This window comes from Gracilinanus agilis, chromosome 3 (genome assembly GCF_016433145.1).
Source record: "Gracilinanus agilis isolate LMUSP501 chromosome 3, AgileGrace, whole genome shotgun sequence".
NCBI lineage: Eukaryota > Metazoa > Chordata > Mammalia > Didelphimorphia > Didelphidae > Gracilinanus > Gracilinanus agilis.
This window is the reverse complement of record NC_058132.1, coordinates 381,175,391-381,198,077: the sequence shown is the minus strand read 5'-3', so window position 1 is coordinate 381,198,077 and position 22,687 is coordinate 381,175,391. Positions and strand designations below refer to the sequence as shown.

The 22,687-nt window shown below is 35.4% G+C and overlaps 1 protein-coding gene across 1 annotated transcript in view; it reads right to left on the bottom strand.

The window, feature by feature from the left end:
* The window catches only part of POLA1 (DNA polymerase alpha 1, catalytic subunit), a 358,044-nt gene that overhangs the window by 285,702 nt on the left and 49,655 nt on the right, over positions 1 to 22,687 (bottom strand). The window contains exons 25-26 of the mRNA XM_044670152.1: positions 21,169 to 21,318; positions 20,595 to 20,717 (exon numbers count right to left, since the gene is read on the bottom strand). Of these exons, the coding sequence (XP_044526087.1) occupies positions 20,595 to 20,717; positions 21,169 to 21,318 (273 nt within the window). The remainder of the gene's footprint in view (positions 1 to 20,594; positions 20,718 to 21,168; positions 21,319 to 22,687) is intronic.

The following is a 22,687-nucleotide window of genomic DNA, read 5'->3' as shown; positions in this document are numbered from 1 at the left end:
TTCTAAATCTCTAATAATTAGAGAAATGCAAATCAAAACAACTCTGAGGTATCACTTCATACCCAGCAGATTGGCTAAAATGAAAGAAGGGGAGAGTAATGAATGCTAGAGGGCATGTGGCAAAATTGGGACATTAATGCATTGCTGGTAGAGTTGGGAACTGATCCAACCATTCTGGATGGCAATTTGGAACTATGCTCAAAGGGCTATGAAAGAATGCCTGCTCTTTGATCCAGCCATACCATTGTTGGGTTTGTACCCCAAAGAGATCATAGATAAACAGACTTGTACGAAAATATTTATAGTCGCGCTTTTTGTGGTGGCAACAAACTGGAAAATGAGGGGATGCCCTTCAATTGGGGAATGGCTGAACAAATTGTGGCATATGCTGGTGATGGAACACTACTGCGCTCAAAGGAATAATAAACTGGAGGAGTTCCATGTGAACTGGAAAGACCTCCAGGAATTGATGCAGAGCGAAAGGAGCAGAGCCAGAAGAACATTGTACATAGAGACCAATACACTGTGTTAAAATAGAATGTAATGGACTTCTGTACTGGCAGCAATGGAATGACACAGGACAATTCTGAGGGATTTATGGAAAAGAAGGCTACCCACATTCAAAGGAAGAATTACAGGAGTGGAAACAGAAGAAAAACAACTGTTTGAACACATGGGTTGAGGAGGACATGATTGGGGATGTAGACTCAAAACTACCACACCAATGCAACTATCAACAATTTGGAAATAGGTCTTGATCAGTGACACATGTTAAAACCAGTGGAAATACACATCAGCCATGGGAGTGGGGAGGGGGAGCTGCAAGGGGGGGTGAAGGGGAAAGTAAGAGCATGAATCATGTAACCATGTTAACTTTTCTAAAAACTAAATATTATTAAATGTTAAAAATTAAATTAAATTAAATTTTAATAAAGGTACATAAGCAGTATGAAACAAGAGATAGGCCTACATTAATCAAAATCAAATAACTTTCCTCCAAGTTTTTCTTCTTTACCACTCCCCTAAACCCCCCATTCAGACTTTATGCAACTGACTTTAGAAAACTCTTATGCATAGATCTAGGAATGTCATTCTACTAAAAGATGTCCAGTGGGCTCTTATTACCAATCAAATATAGTTGTTAGGTTTTTTTTTGGCACGCCACTAATATCTCTCAACAATCTATCTGTCTATTCCCTATGTTTTCTATCCTAATTCAATGGACTTTAATAGTTGAAATAAGGACACAGAAAAACAGGTCCAATTTATCAATAAGGAATCTGAGACTTAAAGGGACAGCTAAATCACATGATCTAGAAAAAGTCAGAACCAAGATTCAAACACAGGCCTTCTGATTAAAAACCCAGGTGTTCTCTCTTTGATTACATTCTTACTTAAAAATTGAGAAGAATGAAATTCCAAAAAGTTGAAGTGATTTGCCCAAGGTCACACAGTAAATGACAGCTGAGACAGGAATCCAAATTATCTGACTCCTATATCAAAAGATTGAAAATCCAAGAAAGGACAAAGGGGAAAGTAGATCAAGAACCAAAAAAGAGCTGAGTTTCTTTTAGTCAAAGGAATACAGACAGAATGACTAAGTTAGAGAGCATCCAAAGCCACAGGGAGATCAAGGAGAATAAGGACATAAAAATAGCCACTGAATTTAGTTTTTAAAAGAAAAAAATCACTAATATCCTTTGATCATAGCTTTCAGGCATTCTGAGGATTTTTAGATGGTCTCTCCTGGATGTTTCCCAGGTCTATTGTTTTTCCAATGAGGTTATTTCAGATTTTCTTTCATTTTTTCATTCTTTTGATTTAGTCTCATTGTTTCATTATGCCTTACGGAGCCATTAGCTTCCATTTGCTCAATACTAATTTTTAGAAAGTTATTTTCTTCCTTGAGTTTTTGTGCTTCCTTTTCCTTTTGGCCTGTTCTGGGATTTAGGTAGTTGTTTCATCTTCATTTCTAGTTGGACCACCCTAGTTTTTAGGGAGTTGTTTTTTTCAGTGAATTACCCCCAAGGGGTTGACTTGGTTCTTTTATTTGATTTTTTTAACTTCTTTTTAAGTTCTTCCAAGAGGTCTTTTGGGGTTTGACATACTTTTTCACCTTCCTTTGGAGCTTCATATGTTTCCTTTTTGCTCTTCAGAGTTTATATTTTGATCTTTCCTGTCACTAAAGTAACTTTCTAAGGTTAGGTTTTTGTTCCTTTTTCTAGTTATTTTTTTCCTCTCTCATTACTATGTCTATCAGTTGAGGTTCTGCTCTGCTCCTGGGGTAGAGGAAGTGTTGTTCCAAGCTTCGGGGTAGCCTTCTCTAGGGCTTAGGACAAGTCCTGCTATCTTTGGGTCCCTTAGTGTGCATTTGGAGGGGTGACTTCTTGTGGGGAGAATTGCAGCTGTTTTGTCCAGTTGGATTCCTTCCCCTCTTCTGTCTCCTGTGCCGGGCTGTTTCCTGCTCTGCCTGTTCACTGCCTCAGGTCATAAAAATTGTTCCCCATTCTATTTTGTTGCGTCAGGCCACATGGAAGCATTTTGGGCTAATCCACATTTTGCCACTTCCCCCATATGTTGCATGCACTGAGCTACTTTCCCTTCTCACTCCAATGAGAAGTATCCCTTCTGCTTTCCTTTGTTTTAAGGTGTTATGTTTTCTATTTTTCTGTGTTTAAAGGGTTAAGAGTGAGCTAAGAGCACCTTACTCTGCTATCTTAGCTCCCACTACACAACTCCCCACTAATTACCTTTGAAAGAAGAGTTTCAGTATTGATTTCTGGGAATATCGATCAGGCTATTAGGAGTTGAGGAGAATGGATAGTAAGAAAGTGAAGGCATCAGGTTGTGATGATTTTTTTAAATTAAGTTTAGTGGTGAAGGGAGAGAAGATTAAAAAAGTACCTCAATGGGATAGATGGGCTAAGGAAGGTTTTATTTTTAAGATTGGTGACACCTGAGATATTTGTAGGCAGATGGGAAAGAACCAGTATGGAAGGAGAAACTTAAGAAATTGGGGAGAGGCGACTCCCTGAAGGAAGACTGTGACTTTGAGAAGGCAAAAGGGAAAAAGATTAAAGGCACAGGAAGAAGGATTCATTTTAGAAGTGGAGATTATTCTATGACCTGGAAAAGTGATCAAGTGTTGATCCTCAACCTCTTTAATCCAGAAAGGTTCTATGGAGAAAGTAGAAATGAAGAATAAATTCAGAGTACTAACAAGTTACTGACTCAGTCACAATCTTATGTCCTTAGAAATTTCTTAAGCTCTTTGACTTCCTTGCAACATCTGACATGGATATCACTCTCTCCTTCTTCATACTATGACTTCTCTTAGTTCCTCCCTAATAGGGCAATCAACATGAGGTGGTGAAGAGAACATATATAACCATGGATAACTACTGTAAGGATCTTTTACTTTACCATATATTCCATTCTTCCTCTCATCGAATTTCTTTTCCTTCCCACATAACAGTGTAAGTTCTTCTGCCTATTTTAATATTATTGCCCCCTTTTGGCACATCACTTAAAAACTGCTTTGAAGAAGGAAAAGTTGAAGCCAAATGATAGGGCCAGCAGCCTTATCATCTAAGAACTGGTTTCTTTAGCCGAGAGGTTAATTTAGATTTCAGATATAAAGGCTGAATGCTGCCTCTGATGGAGGTTTTACAATTCCTTTTACAAGAGGATTCAGCCCTACACGTTCATTTCCACAAGGCTAATTCCAGGCAGGACTCATGAAAACCTGGCAGTACAATATCAAATCTACATATGATGTAGAGGCAGCAGTGGACTGAGAGAGTACATAACACCAGCTCCCACTAAATGAAATCCGCCCCCAGAAAAAAATTTTTCACGAAGAACTCTGAACTAATCCAAAGGGTTTCATTATAGGCCTTCCTAGGAAAGATGTCACTTGATGTGATTAAAAATAAATAAGAGTAGGAAAACTAATGGGTAGTTCTAACACAAAATGAAGTAAAAAAAAAAAAAAGCCTCCAAATACTGCCAAATCTACTACAATACAAATTAACGCTGAGAAACTGGAAACCCCCATTGTGTGGAACATTAAGAAAAATTAGTGACTAACACTGGAGGCAGCAAGTAGTATTAGCATATCCTACCCTACTGACTTTAGCAATGAAAGGGAGAGGGTTGAGAATAAAAATAGGAAACAGAGGCAGAAAATGTGTATTAATTCTTCCTCTCTCCTCACAAGAAATAAATTATAACACAGGTTCATTTCATTACATTCATTAATAAGGGAATGAAGCCCTGTTTCCGGGCAACAAACACTTCAGTAGCTTAATATTCAATGTGCAGAATCCTAAAAAGTCAGTGCATGCCTTAGAATTTTAGTGCTCTGCTCTTTTGTATCAGGTCCCATTTCACTATCTTCTTGGTTCATATAATTGGTGCCTTGGTCTAAAAATAGAGTATTTTTTCCTTTGCATCAAGATTGGCAAATAAAAGTTAGAGGAAGAAAGGTTGTTTCATCCCACAGATTGTGGAATACATTTTCTGAATGCATTTGTTTATTCTACTCAAGACAAACAATTTCTGACCTTCACCATTCCAATAAGTGGCATGTCACCTAGAGTTATCTATACAAAGACATGCCGTTGTGCCATTCCAGGACCTAATGTCACTGCTCTATTATGCTTCCATCACTATTACTGTACCCCACAAAGAATGCAGTGGTATGGAGGAAGGCTATTCTTCATCATCATCTTTCTCTCCTTCTGTCTTGCCCTTACTTTTCAAATCTCTTTCTTTCTTGCCCCATGTCTCAAGATCTAGGAAAGGACAATCTCAAAAGGGCCTACTCAGAGATGAGTAAAATAATAGCACTTTAAGGTCTTCAAAGTGTTTTGCATGTATTTTTTCAAAGCATCATAAATTAAAAGTTGGAAGAGATCTTAGCAGTCCTTAGTTCTCCTGTTATTTTACAAATGAAGAAACTGAGACCAACAGAACTTTAACTGATTTGTTCAAGGTCATGCAGCTGACTCTAGAGGCCTCTGATTCCAAAACCAGTGCTCTTTCCACTCCACCAAGCTAAATTTAATCAGGAAATAAACACCCACTCAAATTCCCTAAGATCTGTGTTTTTGTTTTTTTTTAAAAGTAAAGTAGACTTTAAAGTCCTGACAAAGGCCTATAGTATTAACAAAAACTGGATGATTAATAGATACTAGAATAATAATAGACTCTAAGCTTTATGAGGCAGGAAATGTCTCCCTTAGAGTCTGTTGGCATAGTACTTTGTGCACAGTAGGTACTGTTACGATTAAAAATGATAAAGACTGATATAATAATATAAATTAGTATTTTAATTAAAGCCATGCTGATAGGGATGAAATCATTAGACCATGCACCTATAAGTATTCAAACTGCCTCCACCATTTTTTACCTTCCATATAGCCTGCGCCTGCTAGCTAAGAGACCAGTTCAAAGTCACTTCCCCCTATTTAAAGCTGCCCCTCACCTTGAATACGTAATCCAAAAATCCTGTTGGACCACGGGAAATGTAGTTTTTTAGGTCCCCATGTGTCCATAGAAAATATATATATATATTTAAATGGCATCTCCCAAATTCCAATTTTACAGTACTTAAATATTTTTTAATGAATTACAGGAGTTATGTGTTTTCTTACTAAAAGGGTGAGGTCAAAGTAACTAAGTCACAAGACTAGTTAAGAGAACAAGAACCACTGTGGCAAATCCAGCATCCAGAAGAAAGCTAGGTAAGATTCACTGGTCTGATGTCTCATCAGTTTAGATTTGTTTGATTCTACTTGAGCAGCACAGGTTAAGTTTAGAAATCAGAACTCTAAGCACATAATCCATTGCACTACACAATCAAACTCATAGTTCAGTAAAGTGTGTCACATTAAGAAATTTAAACTTGGAAAACAAGATATATTAGAAGTAATTATTCATATTAGTATAGGATTGCATATCAATATCAGATGACTATTCATATAGGGTTTCTTTATGCCAAGTTCCCTTACTACATTTTAAAAATATCTAATATGAATATAAAAAAGTTTGCATATAATTTAATATTTTTGGTCCCCTTCTTATTCTTACACACTCTCCCATAAAAATTATTCATATTTTTTAATGAGATAGCAAAATAAAATAGAAATTGTACTTATTGGATTTCTAGCCAAAACACCTAGGGTTGATTCCTTATTCTTCCTGAATAATCTTAAGTCAAGTCGCTTTACTTCTGGAGTTCTCAATTCCTTCTCCTATAAAAGGGAAGAGTTGAACTAGATGATCTTTAAGATATCTCCCACTCCATATTCTATGATATGCATTAAAACCAACAATCAAGAACTTATAGAAGTCAACAGCAATTTCAGGGTTATGATAATAGAACAGAAGGGAAAAAAGAAAACAGGAAGTACAGTCCTTCTGGTATCACAGCAGAGGTCTCTCTTTTTTCTCTATGGATACAGTGTTTCAGCAGTAAAAAAACATAACTAGAGTTTATAATGTGGAAGAGAAAAGGAGGTTGATAACAGCTAAAGCTAAATTGTAAAGAAATGGTGATGTCAATTAACCAAATATGCAAACTAAAGAGAGTATTTTTTAAAGCTTTTATAAGGCCTAGCTCTGAGTTCAGATAATCCTTAATATCTGTTTCTAATATATCACGTTTAGCCACTAAAAGTCCTATCAAAAAGAAAATTCTTCAGGGTATCAATGAATAGATTTAATTTCCATATTTTCAGATGCCTGAAAAATAGTACCTTTGGAAAAAAAAGAACTCCCTAAATAAGAGACCTAAGAAAAGTTGACATTGCTGACAATTGTTTTTGCATTAGCAAAAATCAATAAATGGGGCCTGTGTCATGGACTCCCAATAAATTTGAAGAGGAAGTACATTCTAATCAAAATTTACTTTAAGCCTTAACTTTTGACTTCATTACTCTCCAAAGTTTTATCTAATCATCTCTATTACTAATCATTGCATTTGCAATACATTCAATTAATTTGCACCAATCTCCAAAAATCTGAAAACCTGAATTCAGAAGCTGGAGAGTAAAATATATGAAAAAAAAAATGCAAGACAGAGGTTCCTTATAAATTATCAAATGTTCCTGTTGGCAGATGACATCAAGCCCCAGGACACTGAAGAATCCTAAATGATATTCATAATCATGTGGCCTAATCATCTACCCAGGAACAATGATGTGAATGAAGAATTACTATTGTACTGACTATATGCAAGCAGCCCAAAGTGCTGGTCTACCAGTATCTTCACCTTGAGCAGACTGCAAATGGGCCAAAAACTGGCTCAGAGGAATAGAATGGATTAGACTCTATTTAGGAAATTGCTTAGTATATTAAATGAACTCAGTATATTAAATGAATTAGGTTCTCATTCAAACATCTCATTTTTAAAACTATTAGTAGTAATCTGGTAACACTAAAGTACTCAGAAATAAAATTCTCAGAATAATCATGGTTGAGTCCTCCAAAGTCCAATGGAAAAATGAGTGGTAAGGTTAAATACCCTAGCATATATTACCAACAAAAAATTTGTACAATAGATACTATTAGGCTTTTGAGTCCAATTCTGCATCCCTTTGACTACTATCTGGTGATCCAACTTCTACCCTCTAAGAGCCAAGTAAAATGAGCCTAATTCTTCATCTCTTGATATTTCAAATATCTATAGACCATAATCATACCCTTCAAAAATTGTCTCTCCTCTGGGAGAAAAAATTTTCTAATCTGTTTCTCCAACTGATTTTTAATCAAATGCTTTGCTGAAACCACGGTATATTATATGTTTTAAAGATTTCTCTGATGTACCTATCTAGTAAACCTTTTCTGAAAAGAAAATGCACTGTTCTAGATGCTATTAGTATGTACAGAAGAGATAATCTTTGCTTCATAATCTGCTTAGGAAAACTGAAAACACATGCTTATAAAACAAATGAATATGTTTACAGAGCAACATATCAATTAGTACAAATTAAAAGAAATACAAATTGAAGTAATAAGTACTCAATGAGTGATTAGGTAGAGATGTGAATAGACATCATGGGGTTGGTGAGTTTGGGGGATAATTTTATTGGTAGAGAATAGAAGAAATGACATTTACAAAAGCAAATGGAGTGCCTATAACATGGAGATAAAAACAAAGATTAGATGAACTGAATAAAAAGTTTATATTAAGAACTAAGTATGGTAATAATGAGTTTAAGGAAAGGGGAAAGAAGGCAGATGGTAGAGTGTTGAGAAGATGATTTAGGAATGAAGGAAAGCAGGAGATGATTGCTAGATGGTTTCTCCTTGGATTGCTAAAGCTTTCTTGAAACCAGACACAGACATACTTTAATACTTGAATGGCTCCACAATTTCAGTGATAAAAACACTCTTCAAAAACATAAATTGCAATCCCTCCACATCTTCTCAATCTTTATTATTCCTGTCATATTTTCCCATAAACCACAAAAGATGCTTCCCTATAGGCAGTCAATGTAATAGCATTTAGTTTACATTCTTGATATATCCTTCAGCCCACATCGTTTTTCTGGACATATATAGTTAACATCCTTTACACTACTTCTTATACATTCTCCCTCTGCTCCTAACCACCTCAACCTAAAGGTACACTGGTCTTTAATCCTTCTCCTCCCATACAATACCATGTCCCAATTCTTTTTGTCTTTTCTTTTAAACTCTTACCTTCTTTCTTAGATTCCATACTAAGTATCAGTTGCAAGACACAAGAGCAATAAAGGGTTGGCAACTGAAGTTAAGTGACTTGCCCAGGATCACACAGTTAGGAAGTGTCTGAGGTCAGGCCTGACTCTATCCACTGAACTACCTCACTGCCTCAACTCCATGCCTTTTCACTGGTTGTATACCATGTTTAGAATGCTCTCCCTTTTAACTTCTACCTCCTCCCTTCCCTAGTTTCCTTCAACTTTCTCCTCGAATCCTATCTTCTTCAAGAGACTTTTCATGATCACACACACACACACACACACACAAAACTGGCTTTTGAGCCTTTCTCGAATTCACTGCATAAATCTCATATGTGCATAGTTATTTATATGCTGCCTCCCCCATTAGAATTAAGCTCCTTGAAGGCAAGTATTAGGTTTCTGCCTTTCTTCTGATTGCTAGACCTTAGTGCAGGTAGGGCTGCCTACATAGTAAGTATTAAATAAATTCTTACTGTCAAGTTATTGTTAATAATATGCTAAAGTCTTACATATACCATGTATAAATGAGTACCAATGAATAATCCACAATTTGATCATTCATTATATTATTTGTTATTATTTATATTTATTATATATTATTATTTGATCATAGAACCATGGTGGGTTCTATGATTTGAAGTCATATAGCATAAGTAGGAGAATACTGGTGCTAAAAAGCTAGGCTTCTAACAAAAGACTAGTTCTTTGGTTCTTAGCACTAATAATTTTTTTTTCTCCTTTTACAAGGCACAAGAAATTTTAAAAGAAAAAAATTTTAAAGGAAAAAAAATGAGGAAAGAAGAGAAGAAAACCTCCATTCAAATCTATATATTACAATGTGGCCACATAATTGCATGTCTATGAAGTGATTAGTGTTTTAATCCTTTAAAAAAATAACGGTTTCTGAAACACTGAAAGTTACTATACAGTTCCCTAATTATGATCCAGCCTGATTTCTTCTTCCTATTATTATGGGCACAACTCAATGTCTGACTGCTACAAATTCCCAAAACACAAATAATGATGCTCTAAACTCAGTTATCTGCCCATTCAGCTATATGACATAACCTCAGCAACACGTATTTTTCATCCACTTTTTTTCCAAAATGGTCATTGAAATCCATCTATTTTGCATTGCTATCAATTTCCCTGAGTTTTTCCACTAAGAATTTTGCTCTAATGCCAACTATCACCATTGGGAGAATGTCACTGTCCTAAAATACTTTTCAAGTGGACAAATAACTATTGCCCTTGCTTACTGGTAAAAAGACATGATGATTTGACCTCTTCCTTCTGCTTTCTTAATGTTACATTTGATTCATTACCTCAGGTTTATGCTCATGCCCTTGAGGTCACAGCCAATGTCATTTATCTTCTTTCCCTGGCTGTGGTGCTATTATCAGAAGCATTTCAGATCATTTCACAGGAACTACTAATTAGAGAAAATATTTATCATGTAAGCTCAATCTTCTGGGGACAAATTCTTTTTTCTGCCCAACACCAAGTGGTTTCTGCCCAACATTCCTAGAAGACACTGAAATTTTTTGTAGTCAAATACCGGCTGTCCAAAGCATCATGTCATGTAGTCCAACTTAAATAGAATATATACTCTACTCCTTCAGCAAGTTCAAAGAAACATTAGCCAAAATCCTAAGAACAATGTACACTATTTATAGTTCCCTAGCTTATTAAGTTTCCCAAGCCTCCATTCAGTCCAAAGACACACCCTATTGCATTGGTCAGAAAATGCTGTCTGTGTTTGTTTATAGCAGCAGTCTCACCAAAAAAAAAAAATCAGAAACAAATATAGGCAAGCAATCTACACTCTGTTCTTAAGACACAAAATTAGTTTATGTGTCATATAAGCTCTTTATAACTGGAAAAAAAAAAGGGCAACCTGTTTTGGGAAAGTAGCTCTCCCTTTATATGTAAAGTAGCAAAGCCAGAAGTTATAGACATCAAATCATATCCCTGAAAAAGACTAATTTTATAGACTTCCAGGTAAATATGGTACATGGTCTTGATAGATTTCCCAAAGATGTTAAGAACCACTTTTCAGTTACATTTTGCTTTGTTTTTACTTATTAAAAGAGGAAGGGCAGTATCAGAGGCCAAAAAAAAATTTTTTTTTGAGACACCAATATGCCAGAGTTCAAAAGAGGGTAAGATTCACTCCAACCACAAAAATTAATAACTGAAAGCAAGCAGGGACAGCTGCATGACCCAAAATTGGCACCAATTTTCAGAGAAGGAACAAGATCTCTAAAACTATTACTAGAGGGTTCAGGAATTCCTGGCATAAAATCAAACAGCTTCCTAACATACAAAGACAAAAATCATTCTTCCATAGCACCCCTGACCAAATTCTCACAAGTTAGTAAACTTGGACTGATATAATTTAACACAATATTTATTATAATGGAAAACTGACATACAGTCACACTGTCCCTTGAGAATAATGATACACAAACAGAAGGTAATGTATGCACCTTCCCAATGTTAAGCTGTCTTGGGCCTAAAGAAAGCCAGCAGACTTGCCCAAAGGTAAAAGAACACTTTTTAAAGAACACTGGTAATATTAAGGGAGCACTCAACTCAGATCGGATAGAAAAGTTTCAAAAGGAGCATTGCACTTAAGTAGTAATTCAATTCAAAACAAGGCTTATAGATTTTTAGTCTTACTTAAACCCTCAGACCAAAAAAGTTCAGGTTTAATTTCTTTCTAGGGATCTCTTATAAGGCAACAACATTCTCATATAACCCATTCTATTTCCTAGGCCAACAGATTGTGCAAATAACAATGGGTACTTTCCTTTTTTAATTAAAGGAATTTAGAAGATGGCTCTCTGCCTTTTGTGGTTAAACTAGTCCCTTCAGACTTACTTTAGCCCTGTAATCCTAAGAAATTCTAGACCTCACTGAGAAGTCTTGACTTATACCTCCTTCTCCACTAGGCCACAAAGTAGCCTCTGCAGAGGGAAGGACCAAGGAGAGGTTCGGCCACTACAACTCAAGTCATCAGACTAATACAGCTAAAGGAGCAGGCAGAAGAGGTAACTGAATCATAAGCACAAGATTGGCTGATAGAGCCCAAAGTATGGCCAAGAGCTGCAGTGCAGATAAGTCTGCTAGGCCAGCACCACCTGAAAAACAAAAGGACCGCAGTCCATTTCTAGGAAAATGCCTGGATGTCCCATGCTCATCTAGAGCAGATAAGCAAGGAAAAGGGCAGGAGTATTATCAAAAGCTGAAGAGTTCAACAACAGTGACAAATGAGATGTGATAATGAACTCAGAAAAGATCCCCACAGTGGATGAGAGCCATGGTCAGTCAATGCTTGACCAATTAAGATCATAATAGGACTAGTAATGGATTATGACTGGATGAACCAGACATGCCTTTGGTCAGCTAAGTTCTGATCCAAAGTGAGAGAACTATGAATTTGTAAACCAAATTAGGACAGGGTCACAGACAAGCAAGTCCTACTAAAAGAATGATATGGTTTCTTGAAAGGATTCAGTAAAGGAAGTAGAGTTCACTTGGGAATAAAGAAAATAGGAATAACTAAAACACAAAAGGGAAACTAACTCTTAAATTTCTCCTTCTCTTCCTTTAAGTTCAACTGAAATGGTACCTCTTCTAGGAAGCCCTTTCCTACTTTCCCCCCAAACCTCAAAAACAAAACAAAAAAAAAAAAAAAAAAAAAAAAAAAAACGCATTCTATTGCTCTTCTCTTATGTCAACCTGGTGTCTTATCCCATTATTACATTGTAAGATATTTAGGAGCAAAGACTATGTTTAGCTAAATTTTGTATCTATCTTAGCACCATACTCAGTACTCAATGGCTATTTATTGAATATTTTCTATATTTATCTTTGTGGTAGCTATAACTGACTCTCTGGCATCAGGTAATATGGCGACGAGGATTTAACCAATAATTTTTACCCTAGGAAGTAGCCAAAGCTAAGTATATTCCATGGGAGATATGCAGACAAGAACCATGGGTTCAGTCCTACCAACCCAATAACCTTGTGCATTAAAAATACAGAATTACAAATGAGATGGGAATTGAGAATCAATTTTACAACCTTTTATATGAAAACGAAACAAAACCATTGCAAGCCAAGAGTTTCTGGTTTGTAAGAACCACAAGATAAAATAGCACTTTAGTTTATTTCATTCATGTAACTGTCTTTACTATATTGATGCAAACCTCTAGGATAGGAAACTTCAAGAGAGTAAATTCCCCCTATGAATGCAGATGGTAGACTTCTACAACTTTTAGTCTAAGAGAGATACCTGGGGAACTAAAAGGTTAAGTGTCTTTCCCAGTATCACACTTGTCATAGGTGGGACTCAGGTCTTCCTCACTCTAAAATCAGCTCTCTATCCAGGAAGCATACACAATTATAAGTCATTACTACAGCAAATAGAAATTAGCTGAGTTTAAAAAAAAGAAAGGGCATGATCCTTTTGTAGGTACCCAAACTCACCCCCAAATCATCTTCAAGATGGCCATCTCCTACAGCTTCATAAAAAAGAAAAAGAAAAAACCACTATACATACAAAATCTATTAAATTACTTGTAAATTGGTTGGATTAATTAAACACAATTATAACATTCTGATTCAATTCCTTCAAATCAAATGCACTTTAGGACAATTCAGAAGTCAATGTTTTGTTACTTCCTGATAATGCCACCTGTAAAGGCATAAAAGAAATGGAAAAAAAAAGGAGAGGCCATGTGATTTTCTGCCTTCCTCAAGAGAGCTATCAGACAGGAGGCTACATGTACATATAGTCTGAAGTTTCAGGCAATTAGCTCTCATTCTGATTTTCATGCAACCTGCCTACTAGTGAATAGTAGTTAATAACTTCACACTCCTCACTCCTCCCACCCCCAATCTCTTAACAAGGAAGGAAGGGCAGTTTCTAAATCATTGCTCAGTCATCTTGGATCATTGCCAAAGTCAGAAGCTTTAGAACACCTGTCAAATAACACGTTGCTTGTGAAAAGAAACATACACCAAAGTGCATTTATAGATAATTTTCATACACATACTGACTGAAAACAGAATGAACTCTAGTTTAACAGAAAGTCACTTGTTCTAGTAAGAGTTTGGGAGAAAGAAGTTTTCTAGGATTAAATTAATATAAAATATAAGTATGCTATTAAGACTTGATCTGCTACAACGGGACTCAATAGCTCTGACTTGATGTCAATCTGTCAGGGTTCACTTTACCATCCTTTGCTCTGTTCCCAACAGCCTAAGTTAACATATGGTATTCCAAGGGGAAAATGTCCAGTTTCCAATCACACACACACACACACAAAGTAGGGTAGAACAATAGGTTCTAGAAAGTTTTAAAGTTTCATTTTTCTTACTCTAATAGTCTATTAGTTGAAAATGGCTTAAAGATTAAAACTCTTTTAACAATTTTTGTAAAATATTGAGTGCCTATAGTGCACTGTCAGAGATAAAAGTCACTGAAACCTTACTGAGGGTAGAATCTTAAAATTCATTCAAGGAACAAGATTAAATACTTAGCCAACAAATTAAATAAACAATGCACATAGAGAACGAAGAGAACAAATTATTGTTTTGTTTAAAATTCTACCATTAAATTATTAGAATTTGAAGATTTACACTATATTTTCTTTGTTTTATGAAAAATGACATTAAATAATTTTTTCCAAGAAAATTAAAAAATATTTTTTGCAAAACTTGACACATTAAATGTGCTTTTTGCAAATTGCTTCCAAAAGGCAAGTCTATTACCTATACTGTTAGTATCAATAATGGAAAATACTCATTTTCCAAACCTGAATTATATAAAGTATCAATCATAGAATATCTAGAAATAAAGGAAGTCATTACTTTAAATTACAAAAAGGAAACCTAGATACTCAAAATAAAACTGCCTTCATTTTTAAATATTGCATAATGAGGAACTTGGATTATTTACAATTACCTTTCCTATTAACTCTTCAATAGAAAGAGTCATGGCTCTGGAATCAAAAGCTGAGTATTTAAATCCGAGCTCCACCACTTAAGAATCTGTGGCCATTAGTCAAAAATGTCAGCTTTCAAGTCTTTCTATGGGTTTGAAGCTAATTATTTAAAAGTATTCTTTTAGCTTAAAAAAAAAACTCATTATTTTGATCAAAATCAGTGATTTTTTTAAACCACAGACTCATGCTAATGTCAATTCTTAGAAGTCATCAGGACGAAGCACATTTTATGCATGTGTATATTTTTATGCTTCTAACTAAAGAAAATCTTTGATCTCTCTAACAACAACAATAAAAACAATAAAATAGCTAATACCTACATAGCATTTACTATGTGCCAGGCACTGTGCTACTTGCTTTACAGTCATTATCTCATTTACAACCATTTTCTCATCAAATATTATTTCAATATATCATCACAATCCTAATAGATAATTACTAGTATCCCCATTTTACAGATGAGCAAACAGAGGTTAACTGACTTACCCAAGGTCACACAGCAAGTATATGTATAAGGCTGCATTTGAACTCAGGTCTTCCTGAATCTAGTTGCAGTGCTTTACCCATTGTGCCACCTAGTTGCTGCCATGATAAAAATGAAACGGCTTACCATTTAATGCTTCCAATGAATTCTCCTAGACCAGGGATGAGCAAACTACAGCCTGTGGGCCAGATGCGGTCCCCTGAAAAGTTCTATCTGGCCCTGTAACATTATTCCTAATCTGACAAATACAATGAGTAGGATACAATACAATGAAACTTCGAAAGAGTTGCCTTAGAAACAGACTGACATGAGCATTTCCTTTCCTTTGGCCCCCTCTTTAAAAAGTTTGCCCATCACTGGTCTAGACCAATGATACCTTCTCACTAAGATATACTTCTTACTACTATCATCACCACCATCTCTGGACAAAAATGAACCATTTGTATCACGGGCATTTCTTGGAAGAATTAACTTACATAACCTCACTCTCCTCAAATTCAATTTTATCCAAGAAAACCACACATGATGGGAGCCATGGACATGCCAGCAGTTCACAGAAAGGGTGCAGCCTCAGAATTCAAAATAGACTATAAAAACAATGGAAGCTGAATATTTACAGTGCTCACCATATTCAACTGAAGTTGGAGACTCTAATATTTAAGATAACAATTCATATGAAGGTAAACTTTTGTGTAGCACCAAGATGAAAGCAAAAGAGAAAAAAGTTTTGTCAATCTCCAACTATTAAAAATGATATAAAAATAGTCTAGATCTTTCAGGCTTTACCTAGCCAACTACAATTGGGTTTTTTAATGGAGAGAGCTATGTGTCTATTGAAAAACAGAAAATAGAGACTGGCTTCTGATTAAAATAATGTCAATCTGATGAATACAAAAGAGCAAGAAAGAACTAAAACATCTTCAAAAAAGTCAGAGTCTAAGAAAGTCATACCAGGTATGTACCATATTACCTCAGCAACAGTGAGAAGAGAATTTTATTTTCCTGAATTAATCCCAGATTGCTAAGATATAGCAAAAGAAAAAAGATTCTGGATTTTAAAATGGGAATTTCTACTCTATTATACATTGACAGTAAAAATTTCTACTTATACATCTAGTATTTTCTAACTTAGTAAGCACTTCATTCACAAAGCCCTGGGAATTAGGCAGCTTGGGTCTCTCCAGGCCCAGATTTCATCACTCTAGTGAACCCAAAGGTAGAAACTCACTGCAACCCAATTTATAGTCTTTCCCTGGGGCCCAAAGTCACACAATCGGAATGTGTTAAAAAGAGGCCTCCTAACTCCCAAAGCCTTTCCTTTATCTATTACAATACACCATCAGTATTATTATCACTATTTTACTGACAAAGAAACTAGGGTTCAGAGAAGTAATAAAGGATTCAAATCCATGTCTTCTGACTTCTAAACCCCCAGCTTTTTCTACAATACCACACAGCTACCATATATACTAAAAAAGTTGCTTCTCTCCAACACTGACTTTTTTTTTTAAACCACAGTCAACAACAATGGTCAAACCCACCTGTTACTGGTGGGTCTTTCAAATTACTTTAACACACCCAAGAAAAAACTTAAGAGGCTCTGTCCCTCTTTGAATATTTTTACATGCAATAAGTTGGGCATTTTTTCCACATGCATACTGTATGACTTGGAGCACAAAGGCACACAATCAAGAACTAGACCAGCAAAGAGACTGGCAAAGACTTATTTCAGGCAACTGCAAAGAAAATGCAAATTTCTGAGATATAGTCAGTAGGCTTCAGAATACCTTTTTACTTGAACATTATAATATATTTTTTGACTGCAAGAATAGTGTTAAGAATCAGATCTCCAGTTCAAGAATCAATATTTTTCTCAGGTAATAAACATAACAGAATATAGATCATGTCCCTGTCACCTTCCCTCTCCACCCTCTACTCCCCCAAAAAAAGCTCGCAGTTCTGTTGATTACTGATTTCTCTAAGTTAAGGGTTCTTAACCTTTCTTCTTGTTATGGACTCCTTTGGCAGCCTGGGGAAGCCTTATAGATCCTTTTCTCAGAATGTTTTTAAATACATAAAATAAAGCACATAAAATTACAAAGGAAACCAATGATATTAAAATACAGTTAATAAATTTTTTTAAAACAAAGTTCATATATCCATTAAGAACTTCTGCTCTAAGTCAAAACACTAATGATGAATTAAAAAACTTTCATGAATGCGTGATCAATTGTACAGTAAAATTCCTTAGTGCCAAAATAATGGGTACATATATATAAATGTGGCATTAAAGTTCCAAAGTTTTTCACCTAAGTTTATTACTCTTCAGAAGTCTCTGATAAGATTGCTTATTCTAAATAAATAAGCCAAGTAATCATTCTAATGAGAGCGAATTTGTATTTGTGAAACCTATCTAAAGCATGAGTTAGCTTGAAAAGAGAATAAAGTTCACAATAAAATTAAAATAATTGCTTTTGCCTCAATAAAACTTGTAACTAAGGATTTTAAGTCTTCCAAAGTCAGAAACTATTTTAGTCCTTAAGTTCCTATTACAATTTAAGATTCAAGACCAAAATTTTTCAGACCAGTTTTAGTCATTGTCTTTATTACATTAAAAAGATCTTTTCTTAAAAAAAAAAAAAAAAAAGGTCTGGAAGACGTTTGACATATGGGAGGTCACTAAATGATTGTCACTATTGTTCACAAAATAAAAAACCTTAATTGATTAATGATCACAAGGTATCTATCGCCATCTAGTGAACAAGAACTTCAATTACTACCCTAGTCACTTCACTATTGCTAGCTTGCATTAATGATACCAGAATGTCTTAAGTAAATGAAACCCATGCTGCTGAAGGTATGGGTGCATGCGGCCACTCATTCTCTAGGAGAAGAAAGAAGAGATACATAACTTGTTATGCTGTGTGCCTAAACACATTTTGGTGTTTTTTAAAAAAGATTTCTTTTGTCTCACTGGGAACACCAATCATTTTGCTCTTAAAGGACATACAACTTTCCCCCAGCCACACTAGCTTCTTTACTATTTAAAGACCAAAATCATAAAAAAAACAAGGTGAAAGACGGATGATACCTATAAAGAGATAATGTTGATGTCTGTATGACAAACCATCAACCCCACATAATATAATGATGCCTTTAAAAGGACAATTAGCAATTATGCGGAGTCTCCACTAAGCCCACAACATACTTGATTACAGAAATTATTAGGTCATTAAATCCAAACCTACATCTTTCTAATAAAATTAATGAGCATGTATAAAAAAGCCTCAGAAGTAGTGAAAAGAAGATAAATTTCTAGCCCTCCCCAGAGTAAATGTCAAGTTGTGTTTTAATGCAAACTCTATACTCTAATGTGTCATTCTGGTATCCTGACATAACTAAATGTGTTCTCCCAATTCATTTTCAGGTAAACCTTAAAATAATTCATGCTATAAGTGCTTTTAGGTTTAAAAATTTCTTTGCAATGGATGGTGAACAAGGCCTGGAGACGGGAGGTCCTGGGTTCAAATCTGCCTCCACTACTTCCTACTTGTGTGACTTTGGGTAAGTCACTGAATGCCTCACCCTTGCCACTCTTCTGCGTTGGAATCCAATCAATCCAAGACAGAAGGTAAGTTTTAAAAAAATCTCTTTGCCCTTCAAATCAAAATATTGTTCAAGAATATATGTCTTAAGAAAAAGTGTGTTTCATTAAAAACTATTATAGCCAAACATTATGCAAATTGGCTTGAGCTTCCACTTTCCTGTGCTGCTTTAATGGCAACCTAAGAGAATTTCCAAGTCACAAACCTCTAATCAGCAGTCTGATATTATCACCTAACATTACTAAAACCAACAGCAAAAATTATGACGGAGAATCTTTTTGGCTTGCAATTCTTTTGTCAAATCACCCAAAAATATAATTGGATTACAGTGAGTCAATATTTCTTATGAGCTTTTAAATAATACTCTCTCCAATGGCAAAGTTTTCAGGGCTAAGTTGTATAATTAGCATTTCTCAATGACCACAACTATAGTCTACACAGGCTTCAGCTCATAGTTGAGGTGGCCATAGTAATCCCATGTAAAAAGGGAAGCCAGAACTCACAGGAATAGGAAACACAATGGTTAGGCATGAAGACAGTCTAGATGCCTCTTTATTGGACTATTTTTCAAAAGAGGAGGTGGGACAGAGAAAAGGGTAAAATACATTTTTAAAATAATTTGAGTTTTGGTTTTGTTCTATTTTCTAAGAGAAATGAAAATTGAGTTTAAACTGCCTATTAAATTCAGCTCAATGAGAAATGTAGTCCTTAAAACATAATAGATTTGGGGGGATGGGAAACACTGGTCAGATTTGGGGCTTATGATTACCCACAGTGCCCTGTTCAGCTTGCAGGTTTCTGAGCCAACGATGAAAATGTAACTACAGGGATTTCCCAACAGCAAGAGGCACTCTCCAAGGGAGTAAATTGTCAACTATTGCCTCTCATGAGAAACTTAAGAGTAACCTTGATCCGATCTCAATAGTCAACCTATGTATTATCAACCAGTTGGGGCATAGTGAGTGCATTTCCTAAATACAAAAATAAGATGGTATTCCATCAGGAGCTGCTGGATGCATGCACAGAAATAAAATCTGAATAATTCTAAAGTAAACTTAATGTAAGAAACCAAAATTATCCTCCCCTCCTTCCAAAAGCCTCTAAAACACCCACTTCCATCATGTCCTTTAAGGAAATGCCTATATCTTCAGATAAGAATTCCACCCAATCCTACCCAAACAAGACAGGATGGCTGTCTAGAACTGAGAGGAAATAAAATTTCGGAAGAGCAACTCCCTACAGTATATCCATATCCAGGACTATGATAAGGACATGTAAGCTGATGGTCAAATCATTGTTTGAATACTTGATCTCTGTGTCTTTCAAGCATTGTATTCCTAGAGAGGACCTCATCATCATGCTTACTCCTGCTATCAAGACAATTTTTTAATTCTAAGTTAATGAAACTCTGTAAGTCAATATTAATTTAAGATTTTCTTTTTAAAAGCTATAACAAAAATCCTTAAGCATTTTGTGGAAATTAATGAAAAATAGTATAAAGTATGAGTTCTGATACTTCAGTAAATGCCTATCCTAAATCTCTTAAGTGTCTGACATCCAATGATAACTCCATATATTTTCTTAATCCACTACAAATCAACTTAAAATCTCAAAGGATATGAAGGAGCACTTGAAGCTACCCAATTCAACTATAGTAAAAAACATTTATAAAACATGTAAGAAGACTACTCTCACATTTGATCCCAAGAACTGTTGAAAATATTCCAGTTTTCAAATTACACAAGATTCTGCTACTTACCTCCCTTCCTTTGTATGTCACCAAAGCAGCCAATGGCTTGGCATAAAATCTGCTGTAGGAAAATCCAAGACAGCCATACATACTGTTTGCCGTGAGCTTCAAAGCCTTCTGTCTAATGTCGTACTGCAAGGTTGCAACATGGCCAAAAAGATGGAAATCAGAAGTAGTTGATATATAATATTCACAAACATGAAACAATTCTATTAGCTCATTTCTTTCATTCCCCTCCCCAAAAAGAGTTGGGTGGGTGGGAAGACATCTTTTCCTTCACTCTCCAACACATCTATATAAAACTTTTTAACATTTTTAATCACTTAATTCCCACAGCTTCTAGATGCATCATCAATTACAAAGTTCAACAGAATCCCAGATGCCTAGTAGCAAGCTTGGCCAATGGATCTCACTTTTCTGAAGATACCAACTCACTCTTGCATCTAATTTTCTCATTAGGCAATTTCATCATATATACCAAGTCTATGAAGAATCAAAATACCATTAGATTTAAAACTATTAGAGTTCCATAATAAGCTAAGCTGAGCACTTGCTGAAGACATTTCTTGCTGAAAAGGATTACCTGCAGAACAAGGTCCGGATTTAAGTCTTGCTGCTTCATGAGTTGTTTGACTTGTTTTCTCCTCTCAACCAGTTTCCTGATTTCTTTGGGTAAAATTCCCATTTCTAAATCTGGATCTGGCAAATCAGGAATATCTTCTTGTTCTTCATCCTGCCAAGTAATACATGATCTTTTAAAAAAACATTATCTTAAAAAAAAACTAACTCTTTTTGGTAATAATGTCTAGAGATATTTGCTAAGAGCATTTGAATTTTTAAAATTAAATATTTATGCCATAATTGCTGACTATTTCATGTTATAAAGAGATAAAGTGACTGACACAAAGCCAGAGAAACTACAGGAAAATGGAGACCCTTGTGGGAGAAAAAAAGTCACTCTTTTCAAACTAGATGTCAAAACCCCTTAAGAAAAAACAAAGGTCATCTAGGTAGAAGTTACAAAGCTGGACCTAGATACTTTGCAAAACCGGCAACTACAGAAACTCTTCACTGTCTCATAATAAACCCTGATTCTTTTATATCAACTGTCTAAGTAAGCTACACATCTAGTAAACAACTATTTAAAATAATCCAAACCAGAAAAGTGACATAAGTAGTCCTGGGAGATAAAAGACAGTCTTAAAAACAAAATTTAACTAAAAAAAAGTCCCCATATCAAACACAATCTAATAGCACATAGAGCTCACAATCTAATAGTCAAACACAATAAATAATCAATTATGATTTGAAAGGGAAGCCAGGTGGCATAGTGGATAGAGTGCAGGGCCTAGAATGAGGAAAATTTATCTTCCTGCGTTAAATCTGGCCTCTGACACTAACTAGCTGGAAGACTTTGGGCAGCTCACTTAATCTTGTTTGCCTATTTCCTCATCCGACAACATGAGCTAGAGAGGAAATGGCAAACTGCTCCATTATCTCTGCCAAGAAAACTCCAAAAGAGGTCACAAAGAGTTGAACACGACTGAACAACAAAATGAAATGACATGCCGGCATAAACAAACAATAAAATATCCACAATGGGTAATACATATGGGGTCTGAGAAGAGACCTGGGGGTGGGGGAGGGTCTTCATCAAGAGATGGCATTTTATCTTGGTTTTAACAGATGGGCAGGATTTCAACAGGCTGAAATGGGGGTGGGAAAAGCATGCTCAAGTGTAGGGAACATGGTGGAATATGTATAGGGAATGATGAGCAATCCAACTTGCAGGTTTGGCTATAGCACAACACATAAAAGAGACTCCTAAGCCAAGACGTCAGAAAATTAAAATGATGCCTAATGTGTCAGGGTTTTATTTAGAAAGCAATAAAGATTAGGAATTACAGATAAAGTGACTAAAATATACATACCCTTTGGCCCAGAGATTTCACCGCTAGGCACAAAACCCAAGAAGATTAATCCCCACCCCCATGCTCCAAACGTGTATATGTATATATGTATATGTATATATGTATATATATATATATATGTATATATATATATATGTATATATACACACACACACACACATACATACATAG